General features: G+C 52.4%; 1 protein-coding gene and 1 pseudogene across 1 annotated transcript; one reads left to right on the top strand and one right to left on the bottom strand.

Annotated features, from left to right (window-relative positions):
- Positions 1-6,773: 6,773 nt before the first annotated feature.
- Positions 6,774-8,385, top strand: LOC109555020 (heat shock transcription factor, X-linked member 3-like). The gene is made up of 2 exons (XM_070784146.1): positions 6,774-7,297; positions 7,690-8,385. Exons 1-2 carry the CDS (start codon positions 6,818-6,820, stop codon positions 8,281-8,283), a joined length of 1,074 nt encoding a protein of 357 aa, XP_070640247.1. The 5' UTR covers positions 6,774-6,817; the 3' UTR covers positions 8,284-8,385.
- Positions 8,386-9,413: 1,028 nt separating this feature from the next.
- Positions 9,414-10,649, bottom strand: LOC139181502 (EOLA-like protein; annotated as a pseudogene).
- Positions 10,650-12,859: the final 2,210 nt, after the last annotated feature.

The raw sequence follows: 12,859 nt of genomic DNA, 5'->3' as shown, positions 1-12,859 counted from the left end.
AAGGTAATGACCTGAGGGAGGACTGAAGGGACCCCAAGGGAAGACCGACGGAACTCAGAGATCCCCGCCCCTGTCATCCACCCTGGGAGACCCTTGGGTGAGAAGAGCTCACTGGGCCTTTCCTGACTTCCTGACATCCGGGTCTGAGAGACTGGGGCCCTAGTATGAGGAGCCAGGCCTCACGTGTGGAGAGGACAGAGCCCAGGTCCTAGCGGGAGTCAAGGTGAGGACCCTGAGGGAGGACTATAGCCAGACTCCAGAACACAGGGGACCCTGGTATTCCCCAGGCAGGACGACCTCGTACAGCATTTCCTGACATCCAGGTCTCAGAGAGACTGGGGACCTCATGAGTGTGGTAGGGCCTCAAAATGGTGAAGGGGAGAATCCTGTATCCTTCCTGGAGTCCAGGCTCCATGTGAGGAAGGACTGAGGCTGTTAGACCCCAAGGCAGGGAGGGGTCCTGGCCCTTGTGGTGGGTCTTGGAGGCCCCAGAGTGGGGTGAGCAGTTTATCAGTTCTGGCTTAGGAGCCTCGGGAGGTGAGGTGTTAGGGCGGAGGGTGGAGGCATCAGATCCACAGAGGTTGGACTCCCAAGACCCCGAGGCAGGACTGAGCAGACTCCCATCTCTGAGGGGAGTCTTAGGAGGCCAGGCCAGACATGAGGAGGAGGTGATGGCCAAGCATTTCCCCAGCCTACGACCTGTGGGAGGCCCTGGGAAGGTGCAGCCACATTGGGGCCCCTCAGTGCTTTCTGTAAAGACTCAGGTTTTGTTCTGAGTTACCCTGCAAGTCCCCATAGGGGAGGGTCCAGGCCGTGCCAGGGGAAAGGAGGCATTACAAGAGAGCCCCAAGAGGACCACCCACCCTGTGGGTGGTGGCCTGTGGGGGCCTGACAGTGTCCACCCCTCCTACCAACACAGAAGGCCCAAGTCTGTGCCACAATCTACCCCTGAGGTGCCCCTCCATTTCTCTCACAGGGGCTCCAGGAACCAGGAGGCAAAGGCAGATGTCTGAGGCCCGAGTCCACAGGTCAGAGAACAGAAGAGGTCCAGGCTGTTCCCAGAGTCAAGGTGAGTTGGTTCCCCTGAGTGTGTACCAGGGACTCCCCATCCCAGAACAGAGGGGACCCCACAAGGCCCTAATCCTCCACATGTCAACCATGCAACCTCAAGCTGTCTGGAGAGACGCCCAACATCCTCCTTTGGGTAGCCAGGAGTCAGGCTGCTGAGGAGGAGCTTCTCTATGAGGGCCAAGAGCACCCTTCAAGAGGAGACCTGTAAGTGGCCCAAGTCAGACCACCCAGGGTGGGTTTCTCAGCAGAGGTCGCTCACAGCCCCCTTCTCCCGCAGGCCCAGGGTCCCCATCTGTAACCCTTCCTCATTCCTGTCTGCAGTTCAACCCCAGTCATCATGCTTGGGATGCATGAGCTCTGTCAGCCTGAGAGAGTCTTTCATGATCCAAGAAAGGATGAGGGTCTGATGGAGACACAATTCTTTTGGGGTGAGGTGGAGGAGGAGGAGTTGGAGGAGGAGGTGGATCAGGTGGAAGAGGGAAATGCAGCTTCCTCCTCCTCCTCTCTCCTGGTCCAGGGCATCCTGGAGGAGGTGGCTGCAGCTGCAATAGACAGTCTCCCCCAGAGCCCTCTGGGTGTCTGCCCCTCTCCCACTGCCATGGCTGCCACTCTGGGGAGCCAATATGAAGACTATGGACTCATCAAGCAAGATGAAGTGGCAAGCACCTTTCATGATCCGGAAGATCCCAGATCCTCACTCCAAGATGCACTACAGGTGAAGAATGAGCTGGGCAATTCCTGCTTAGCAGGTATCTTGCCAAGGAGCCAATCACAAAAGCAGGATTGCTGAATAGTGTCCTCAAAGATTACCAGGACCACTTCCTGGTGGTCTTCCATCAAACCTCAGAATACCTGCAGTGGGTCTTTGGTTTGGAGGTGAAGGAGGTGAACCCCAGTGAGCACACCTATATTCTGATCCCCATCCTGGGCCTCAGCCTCAATGAGATGCTGAGGGATGGGCAGAGGTTGCCCATGGCTGGCCTCCTGGTGGTGATCCTGTGCCTGATCACTGTGGAGGATGACTGTGCCCCTGAGGAAGAGATCTGGGGAGCACTCAGAAAGATGGGGGTGTGTCCTGATAGGGAGCACTTTATGCTAAGGCCAGGGAGCTGCTGACCCAAGTGTAGGTGCAGGAGAGATACCTACCTGGAATACCGGCAGGTGTCTGATGGTGACCCTCCTTGCTACGAGTTCCTGTGGGGTCCCCGGGCCTATGCAGAGACCAGCAAGTTGAAAGTCCTGGAGTATATGGACAGAGTCGGGTGAAGGTGTCCAAGCTCCTTCTAAGCCCTCTGCAGAGGCTGTGAGGGAGGAGGAAGGGGGACTCTTAGCCAGAGAAGCAGCCAGGCTCCTTCCAGGCCCATGTCCAACAGCTTATCCTGGAGGGCAGGAAAGGAGGCTGATCCTTCCCTCTGTGACTGAAGAAGGAGTGGTCAGCCTTCTCAGCAGTGAGGGTCTGGGCCCGTTGGGGGAACCCGGTGTGCAGCATCTTTGTGTTCTTGTTGTCTACAATGACATGGAGACTCATCTCTGTTTTCTTTAGGAATTTCTCAAATGTTATTCCTTTTTATAGAAGACAATGCATTCCAGTATCTATGTCCCTGATGTTGATCACACTGTGCTTGTACTCATCCAGTTCAAGAACAAGAGTTTTCCTGTTTTGTAAAAGAGATTGGGAACACTTCCATTTTATTTCGTGGTCCTGAACAAGATAACCTGGAATTAGAATTAGAATGATTTTGGAAATGTGAATTTATTTAGCAGTGATATAGTTGGTGGAAGAATTAGAAAATAAAAAGTGATAGTGGTGAATTCTTGCTTCACATACTTTTTCTGTGTCATTTTGTACAGCTAAGCAATCTTGGTTTATTTGGATTTGCCTGGGTTATAAATGGAAGTAGCAATTAATCTGAGTCAAGCAGCCCCCTCCTCAATGGCTCATTTATTCTGAAGACCTTTATGGGGCCTCTGCTCCGTAAAAGGCCCTGTGTTAGCAGTTCAGGCACTGGGAGAAGCAGGACACCCCCACAGCTAGAGCGATGGTCTAGGAGCCATAGTCACATGAGGTGCATTGTGAGAGTGAGGGGAAACAGGACATTACTGTAAGGTGTCCTTTTGGATCTTGCATAAGCCCCAGAGAGATCTCTTTCTGGGACAAGACGGAAGGGGTCCTGGATCTTGTCAGATTGCTGCTGACCACAGGGACAGTGTAGGTGTTTTCTACCCCATATCTGCTAAGAATCCTGCAGAACTCCTGTCACACTCCCTTGAAGTGATGCCCAGAAACCCATCCTCTCCTGGTCCTAAGGACACAGAACTCAAGGTGTTAACTAGCTTTTAATTATCTTCATTGTAATTGGGCATTGTAATTAAAGACTCAACATTTATTGGTGATGCAATGATGAAAAAAAGGGTTTGAATGGAAGGCCAGCTGGGACACAGGCAAAGAGTGGTTCTTGCTTCTATTTCCTGGACCAGCTTGGGTCCTGTTGGAACAGTGCTCCGCACCCAAATTTCACAGGTCTTCTAACTGGAAATGGGCCTTTCTGGGTAGCCCATACAATGAAGAATCTGCTTGCATTGTGGGAGACCTGGGTTCAATCCCTGGGTCAGGAAGATTCCCTTGGAGAAGGACATGGCAACTCACTCAAATATTCTTTTCTGGAGAAGTCCATGGACAGAGGAGCCTGGAAAGCTACAATAAATTGAGTTGCAGAGTCCGACATGACTGAGTGAGTGACACTATGGTCCACTATAGTCTAACTAGAAAAGTTTCTCAGTTTTATTTATGAAACATCTTGTTTGGCTAATTAGGAATTCCATATCCTATTGAGGTGCATATTCTCTGACCTGCCTTGGACAACAAAGCAGCCAACCCCATTCAGTGGAGAACAGAGGAGTGACTGGGGGCAACAGTGTGAGAAATTCCTGCCCTGTCATAACAGGGCCAACAGCTGCCAGGCCCTGCAAGCTCTGTCTCATCCCTCACATGCATCCTGCAGCCCAACACACGGGGCTCCTCACACCCACTCGCCTCCCAGATGAAGAACTGAGGCCACGGGGCTTGGGCATCTTCCCAAGACCACTTGCCAGTGAGGGCCAGGATGGGCTCAGAACCTTGGCCTCAATTCCTCTGGAGCCCCCACCCTTCCCACCCACCCCAGGCTGTGGCCCAACCTTCCGACTTCTCATGCTTTCCTCTTCTCAGTGTTACATGATGCCTCTGAGGTGACAAAAAGCAGGCCCATGGAAGGAGGGGTATGAGGCGAATCAGAAGCACTATTGGGCTTCTCTGTGCTTTGCTGAGAACTGACTCTGCCGGGGGCTGGTGTCTCTGTCCAGTCCCAGTGCCTCCAGCCTGAGGGTGGCACCCTGTCCCTGCTGCTGCCATGGGGCCTCCTGCCCAATGGAACCTGCCAGGTTGACCAGCTCCTCATTGAGCAGGAAGGAGGGAGGGCCTGACTGTATGGCCCCAGTGCCCACTGGGATAAGGTCCCTACAGGAGCCCCCTCCAATATGGGAGGGAAGGGAACACAAGCAGACCCCTGAAGCTCCAGGTCTTCCCAGCCACAGTGAGGGAGGAGAGCAGCTGGAGGGCCTCTGGGCTGGGGACACCAGGGCAGGGACGCCAAGTGCATGGGCATGAGAGAGAGGCTGTGAAAGGCAGGCCTTGGATGTCATGAGGGCTTGTGTGTGCACAACACAAGTGTCCCAAGCCACGGCTGACAAAGACCCCCTCAGTGCCACATAAACCCACTGCCAGGGCCTGGTGGTGCCTGGAGGAGGGGGACCAGAAAAGGCAGCCTCTTCATGACCCAGGGGGCGAGGAGGGACTCCAAGCATGGAAGGGGCAAGAAAGGCCACATAGTCAGGCTGCTCACAGATGTCATGACCTTCCATCCCATTTGAAGGAGTCACCAGGGGCCCCCACCAACATTCACAGCCTCCAGAGTCATGTCCCAGTCAGACTAACTGACCAGAAGGAAACCTTTGTCAACCTGCTTAGAAGCAGAAAGGCCACGGGGAAGCCCAAGTCGAAGCCTGGAGCTCATCCAGGCCACAAGTCCTTAGTCAGCAAGGGCCCTGGGATAGCTTTTTCCACACCCTCTTAGCTCTCCTCTTTCAGACACCAGGGACTGGCCCTCACACGGGTCAAATGACCTTGCTACTGGCAGAACTGGGACACAATGCCCTAGAGTCCTCAAAGTCCACCTTTCCAAGGTGCCAGTCTGTTTCCTAAATGGTGATTTTCAAGAACAGTGGCCCACAAATCCCAGAGAAGATGCATCTCCAAACCCATTCCTCTACTGTTCATGTGCAGTGAAGACCAATGATTGCCACTTCGGTTTCATCCAGTCCCACACCCGGACTATCATCCTTTTTCAAATACAGGTAGACGGGGGCTTCCTTTGGTCACACATCTAGCTCAACAAGTCAGACATGCCCCTGGGAGTGAATGTGTGTAAAGGAGGGCCCTTGAAAAGTGCCTAACCCATAAGCCAACAAAATCATTCGATGGACCTGCCATTTGGGTAAAGGAGAACAGGTCCACAGTGGTGGTTGGGACAGGGGCAGGGGTGGAGAAGATCAGAGCTGGCCTCGAAGAGAACCAGTGAAGTGCTTGTTTTCAACAGAACAGGCTGTGCCTTGAGCCCCCAATCAAGTATTTCAAAGGGAAGGTACAGCCAGAACTGGAGGTAGCAGAAGCCCAACCACCCCATTGACAAAAGGAAACAGGGCTTTTGAAGAAGCCTCCAGGGAGGCTGAATCCGAGGATCTGGGAAGGGGAGGGGGAAAGCACACACAGGTGTTCACAAAGTGAAGGCTCTAGGGCCACCAGAGCGGTGTTTATGGGAAACATTGGAAACTGAAGACAACAGCCTGTGATCTGCAGCGGGATGCCATCTGGTGGTGGGCAGAGCTTGGGAGACTGCAAGCTCAGTGGAGCACCTGGCTTTGCCCTCCCACACAGGCTCCTGGGGAGTCTGTGTCTCAGGTGCTTGGGAACAGTCAAGTGGAATATGAGGTTGCTCCCACTGTGCTTGAGCACAGCCTTACTCTGGGGAGAACTCAACCTTGGGGGCGGTGGTGGCAGGACAGCAGGACTCTGACTTTGGGACCATCTGAGTGGGACCGACCAACCAGTAGCACTAGCCAGAAGACCACAAAGCCAGAAGAGGGGGGAGGATGGGGAGCATCAACTCAGGCAAGGCCAATCAGCCCCCTATGGACCCCATCTTCTGGGACGGATAGTCACCAGGGGCCCATCTGTCCCCTGGGGTCTCTCTTGGTGTTAGTAGACCCGGGACTCGCCAGGGCCTGGCCTTTCAGCAGAAACCAGTCACAGGCCTGCACATTGTTAGTGAGGGGAGTGGAGCCAGGGGCATATTTGTCAACCCATCCAGGGCCTGGCCCCCTGAAACAAGGGGCCTGGCAGCAGATGGGAGCCTTTGCAGGCAACCTGAAACAAACTTTTCTGTACTTTCAGATAAGAGACAAGCTGGGGATCCCATCTCCATCCCCATGCCCCCTCCCCCACACTGGGCCAGGGCTGACTCTACACATCACCTCTGTGACATCATGAAACAGTTAAGGAAGCAGGCCACTTAATTGGCTGCCTGTCCCATGACCCAGATTCTAGAATCTCCAGAGAGTATTTATGGGGCACCTCAACCCTGGTCTGAGGCCCGTTTGCCCTGAGCATTCACTGCTTGGGTAGATAATGTTCCTGAGCTAGACTGGCTCCATGGATAGTCATAGTTCCCACAAGGCAGTGCTGCTGGCCCCATCAACTGATGGGGAGCCCACAGCAGGGGACCCCCATGATTCCTCCCCAGATCCAAACGTGGATTCAGGGGAGGCTTTGGAGAAGCAGGGTGACCAACCCAAGAGCCCAGATCTAGGTCTGCATGACAATCTGCTCCCACAGGGCCCAAACCCAGAAATGGCCAACAAAGAAGAGAACAACACTGTCCTTGGGCTGTCCTTTCCCAGGAAGCTCTGGAGGATCGTGGAGGATGCGACCTTCACCTCTGTGCACTGGAACGACAAGGGAGACACAGTGGTCATCGAGGCAGATCTCTTCCAGATGGAGGTCCTCCAGCACAGAGGTGTGGACCAGATCTTCGAGACAGACAGCATAAAGAGCTTCATCCGTGAACTGAACCTGTACGGGTTCAGGAAAATCCGCCCTTCAGGTTGCTATGCAGGGAAGAAGAAGATGATGGTAACATAGAAAGGCCTTCTGGGGAGACTAGATTAGATGAGCTGAGTGCTGAACAGGTTTCATTTCCCAGGAGAACATTGTTCTCATGATAGGATGGGTAAAGAAAGAGGAGAATGTGCAGGGTTTGTCGTGTTCCACCACCCCCCCTTAAGATCCACAGGGGTGATTCCAGACCCTGAGGGGCCATTTGATGTCAGGGAGGGCCAGTAACAACTTAAGCGAGGACAGCCCCGGAGGAGCTCTAGGGAGTGACATGCTAGGGCCACATAACCTGCCAGAATGAAGAGACCTTGTCTCCATACTTAGGCATGGCCTGAGTGGTTGTGAGGAGGAGGGCGATGAGGAACGGCTCTTCTCCCCTCTCATGACTAAAATGATTTGTTTCCTTTCAGATCTATCACAACTCCAATTTTCAGAGAGACAAACCTCTCCTCCTGCAGAATATACAGAGGAAAGGTGACCCCAGAACAACTTCTCAGCCTGCCACCGGAACAACAGCAACCCCAAAGAGAAAGAAGCGAGTGGTGGCAACCACATACTCTCCTCAACTCCACCACAATGAGTTCACCAAAGAGGGTGGCAACAAAGTCCAGGAGGGAATGCCAACTGCTCACAGAACCCTCAGCCAGTGCTCATTTGTGTTCTCTGACTTTGGGTCTATGGGAAGTGTAGCCAGGCAGGCTGGGGGAAACCATCTCCCCAGTGAGCAGGGCAGCCCCAGTGGAAAGGGCACATCCAGCAATGCCACATCTGTGCCCCCAGCTACTGCTGGAAGGGACAGCCCAGGGGAACTGCCTGAGAGTGCCCTGGTGTACCCAGATTATGAATCGGTGATGACTTTGTACAACACCTGTTACTCCATCCTGATGGCGGGCCTTTTAGTCATGGCCCCAGACGAGGCCCCTGAGTCAGAGGAGGAGCAGGGAGATTCCTCAGATTATAAGTGTGCCCTCTGTGAGCAGGTCAAGAACAAGCCCAATCCCTGAGCTGCCAGATTCCTAGGGATACTCAAAAGCACTCTCTTGTAATCAAAAATAGATTTCTGGCTCTATTAAAGTAAAGCAAAACTCCACTGGAGTAAATAAACAATCAAGGGAGAACTGCGAATCTGTGTTCTTTCTATCTGTCCATTGTATTCACACATAGCACAGGGTGAGCCAGATCAGGCTGGAAACCCTTGCCCCAGACAGGCTTCAGTCCAGTCCCCATGGTCCCCTTTCATCTGAAACAGTAGTATTTCACAGGCTCATCCAAGGGTCTGACCCATGAGCCGAGTGCCGAGGCAAGCTCAGGACAGACTGGTCCCTGGGCCTTGCATGCCGCTCAGCAGACGACCCAGCTGGGCTCCTGACCTTGGGGGCTGTCACCTTCCATGCACCCTGCAGCAGAAAGGGCTCCTCCTGGGTCCGCCAACAATGCCACAAGTTTCTGATCAACAGCTGAACATCCCAGCTCCCGATCCAGGGCCCCCTCCCCACTCTCGGCCAAGAGGCTGACTGGAAAGCAGGGTCACCCAAACCGCCAAGCGCCTTGCAAACACATTACCCCAAAATCAAAGACAAGTACAAAGTTTCCTCAGGTGAACACCAGCCCTTGTCGCTCTGCCCTCACAGCTGTATTTAGGAGCCTGTCTTTGGACATGAGGCAACCAGGCCCTGCATCCAACACACACACTTTGAGAGCCAAGGGACACTTTACAGTAGGGCAAGGGTCACATGCAAGGAAACATCACAGCCCACTTCTGGGCCTGTGGGCCTCTCTGCCTGCCAACGCACAGCATCGCCCCCAGCCTTCCCCCATCACCCCCTGGACACTGTTCCAACATCAGGGAGTTTGGACCAGAACAGAGAGGGAAAAACACTGATAAGTTTCTTAACAACACATTTCTTTCAACGACCCAGACCCAGCAGGGCCATAACAAGTGGCAATATCATCATTTCATAAAGGTCAAAGTCCCGGAGTCTCTAGCTGAGTCCAGAGCAGCATTGTGTGAGGGGAGTCTCTGCCCCTGGCCCCGCACCAAGTGGGCACCACAGTGCGGGGCCAATTCAGACAAAACCAGATGGGTAAGTCCAGAGAGCAGTGGTGACTGCATGGTGTCACCATGTGCTGGTCTCTAGGTCACTTTCCTCTCGAGAGCCCAGTCTGGACAGGCCTCCTGCCCAAAGGGGATCAGGTGCTTGAGAATGTCCACCTGGAAGATGTCCTCCCCCCCTCCTCCCTTGGATGGGCCGCAACAGCCAGTGAGGGTAGGCGAGAGCAGTCATGTTACTTCTATTGCAGGTCGGGTAGCAGAGCTTGATTCTCCAACTCCTCCACCTGGTCGAGATCTAGGTTTTCTGGGCACAGCAAAGTGTCCCCAATGACTACGAGACCTGTGTGCAAACACAGGACACAGAATGAGAACAAGGTCATTCAAAGTTGCACTTGCTTGAGACTAAGACCATATCATGGAGGGAACCCAAGCTGAACTGGGTCCTCTGGCTGAGCATTTCAGATGGGCTCACCTCGGCAAAGGGAACTTAGGGCGAGGCCAAGCAAGAGAGGGAGAGAAATGAAAGGGAGAGGACTGGTACTCCACAAAGCCACCAGGCCATGGGCAGCTCTCAGTCTGCCCACTGCAGGCCGCAGGGACAGAGCAGGAGGGCCCCAGCGGAGGACAGCAGACATCAGGTAAATCACAAAGGATTTACCAGCAGACAGGTGTTGCTGTGGGGCCTCACCCCTGGGGAGTAAAGGAACTTGCTCAGGCCTGGCTGCAGGCAGTGTGGGTATGGAACCCAAGCTGGGTGCTTTACTGCCTCTCATGGTCTCTGCCGGGCACACAGACACATGTGGGGATACAAACACAGACAAGTGCCACGTGCAGACCTGGACCCACCTCTGCCTCAGAGCACCAATGGGGACTGAGGCCCAGAGAGGTGGTAGGCACCTCGGGCCATCATCTCCCAGCCAAGGGTTCCTCGCTGCTCCTCTAAAAAAACCTCAGCCCCACCCACCCCACCAACTGGTTCAACAGAAAACAAACAAGGACAACCTGGCTGGGATCCAGGGCAGTATCGGGACCATGGAGGCAGCGCAGGGCAGGGTGTCACTTGCCCATGATCAATCCACAGCCAAACTTGTCCCCATCCTGCAGCAAGGCCTGGATCTGGGCGGATATCATTGCCGGCCTCTGCTCCAGCATCTCCCACCAGGCCAAGTTCTCCCAGTCCCAGTGTGCAATGTGGATGGCCAGGGTACAGTGCCAGTGGCCACATAGCATGGGCCACCACCACGTCTCCAGGGTCTTGACACCATTTAAGATGACACCCACATAAGGCTGTCCAAAGGACAGACAGCCGAACTTCATCTCCCAGGGCTCCCAGGGCCTCATGTGGCTGAAGAAACACAGAATCACAAAGGCCACAAAGACCAGGAGCCTGACACAGTGGCCTCCAAGCTCACAGTCCTGGGCTGGACTTCAGTCCCACGTGCCCGAGCACCCTTTAATCCTGCTGACACAGAATGCAGCGGATCAGAGAGGGCTGACTCCTTCCATCCGTCTCCATATGGGCTACTGATAGGGGGTTGCTGACGAAGAGGACCAGTCCATCAAATGAAGTCCATGGCCCGGTGGGTTCCTGGAGTACCAGCCCTCTCCCTTTCATTTCACTCCCTCCCTCGCTTGGCATTGCCCTGAATTCTGCCATAAGGGTGGTATCATCTGCATATCTGAGGTTATTGATATTTCTCCCGGCAATCTTGATTACATTCATCCAGCCCAGCATTTCACATGACGTATTCTGCATATAAGTTAAATAAGCAGGGTGACAATATACAGCTTAGATATACTCCTTTCCCAATTTTGAACCAGTCTGTTGTTCCATGTGGAGTTCTAACTGTTGCTTCTTGACCTGCATACAGGTTTCTCAGGAGGCAAGAAAGGTAGCCTGGTATTTCCATCTCTTTAAGAATTTTCCACAGTTTGTTGTGATCCACACAGTCAAAGGCTTTATAACATGGTCAATGAAGCAGAAGTAAATGTTTTTCTGGCATTCTCTTGCTTTTTCTATGATCCAACAGATGTTGTCCATTTGATCTCTGGTTCTTCTAATTGTACACCTGGAAGTTCTCAGTTCACATACTGTTGAAGCCTAGCTTGAAGGATTTTGAATATTTCGAAAATTACCTTGCTAGCATGTGAAATGAGCACAATTGTTCAATAGTTTGAACACTCTTTGGCATTGAACTTCTTTGGCACTGGAATGAAAACTGACCTCTTCCAGTCCTGTAGCCACTGCTAAGATTTCCAAATTTGCTGGTTTTGCAATACTTTCACAGCATCATCTTTTAAGATTGAAATAAATCAGCTGGAATTCCATCACTGCCACTAGCTTTGTTTGTAGTGATGCTTCCTAAGCCCCACTTGACTTCAAATTCCATGATGTCTGGCTCTAGCTCTGATCACACCATTGTGATTATCTGGGTCATTAAGACCTTTTTTGTATAGGTCTTCTGTGTATTCTTGCCACCTCTTCTTAATCTCTTTTGCTTCTCTTAGGTCCTTACCATTTCTGCATTTCAGGATTTAATACAATAGAGCTAAGATTTACTGAAAGGCAAGGCTGATCTTATTGCAGGTGATCCTCATATCCTGAACTGAGATCCCAAGAACTCATGAGAGGTCTCTTCCAAATTAAGACAGTGGTTAAAGTTCCACCTATTGGTTTTTTGCCTTAATTGTTTGCTTGAGCCTGGTAAAAATACTGCTTTTCTTCTGAACAGAAATTTTACAAATTTAAGTGATGAATATGCCCATTACTGTCTGTAATAGGCTGAATTTTGAACCCCCCTCCAACTCCACATGTTGAGGCATTAACCCCAGCACTTCAGAATGTGATTCTGTTTGAAGATAGGGACTTTAAAAAGGTAATTAACATTAAATGAGGTCATATGAGTGGGCCCTAATTCATTCTGACTGTGGTTCTTACAAGAAGAGGAAAGTTGGAGACATAAAGGGAAACAGGGTTGGGCATGCACAGGGAAGGTGCCATCTGAAGATTCAGGATGGAGATGACCATCTACAAGCCAAGGAGAGAGGCTTCAGGAGAAACCTTACCTGATGACACCTTAATCTTGGACTTCCAGCCTTCAGAACTGTCAGAAAATGAATTTCTGGGGCTTTCATGGTAGCTCAGTAGTACAGACAGAGAAGGCAATGGCAAACCACTCCAGTACTCTTGCCTGGACAATCCCATAGACCGTGGAGCCTGGTAGGCTGCAGTCCATGGGGTTGCTAAGAGTCGGACACGACTGAGCGACTTCACTTTCACTTTTCACTTTCATGCATTGGAGAAGGAAATGGCAACCCACTCCAGTGCTCTTGCCTGGAGAATCCCAGGGATGGGGGAGCCTGGTGGGCTGCCGTCTATGGGGTTGCACAGAGTTGGACATGACTGAAGCGACTTAGCAGCAGCAACAGCAGCAGTAATACAGAACCTGCCTGCTAATGCAGAAGACAGTTTTGATCCCTGATCAGAGAAGATCCCACATGCCACGAAGCAACTACCCCATGCACCA

The sequence above is a fragment of the Bos indicus genome, chromosome X (genome assembly GCF_029378745.1).
Source record: "Bos indicus isolate NIAB-ARS_2022 breed Sahiwal x Tharparkar chromosome X, NIAB-ARS_B.indTharparkar_mat_pri_1.0, whole genome shotgun sequence".
NCBI lineage: Eukaryota > Metazoa > Chordata > Mammalia > Artiodactyla > Bovidae > Bos > Bos indicus.
Note: the sequence above shows the minus strand (reverse complement) of the source record. Positions and strands in the feature narration are given on the sequence as shown.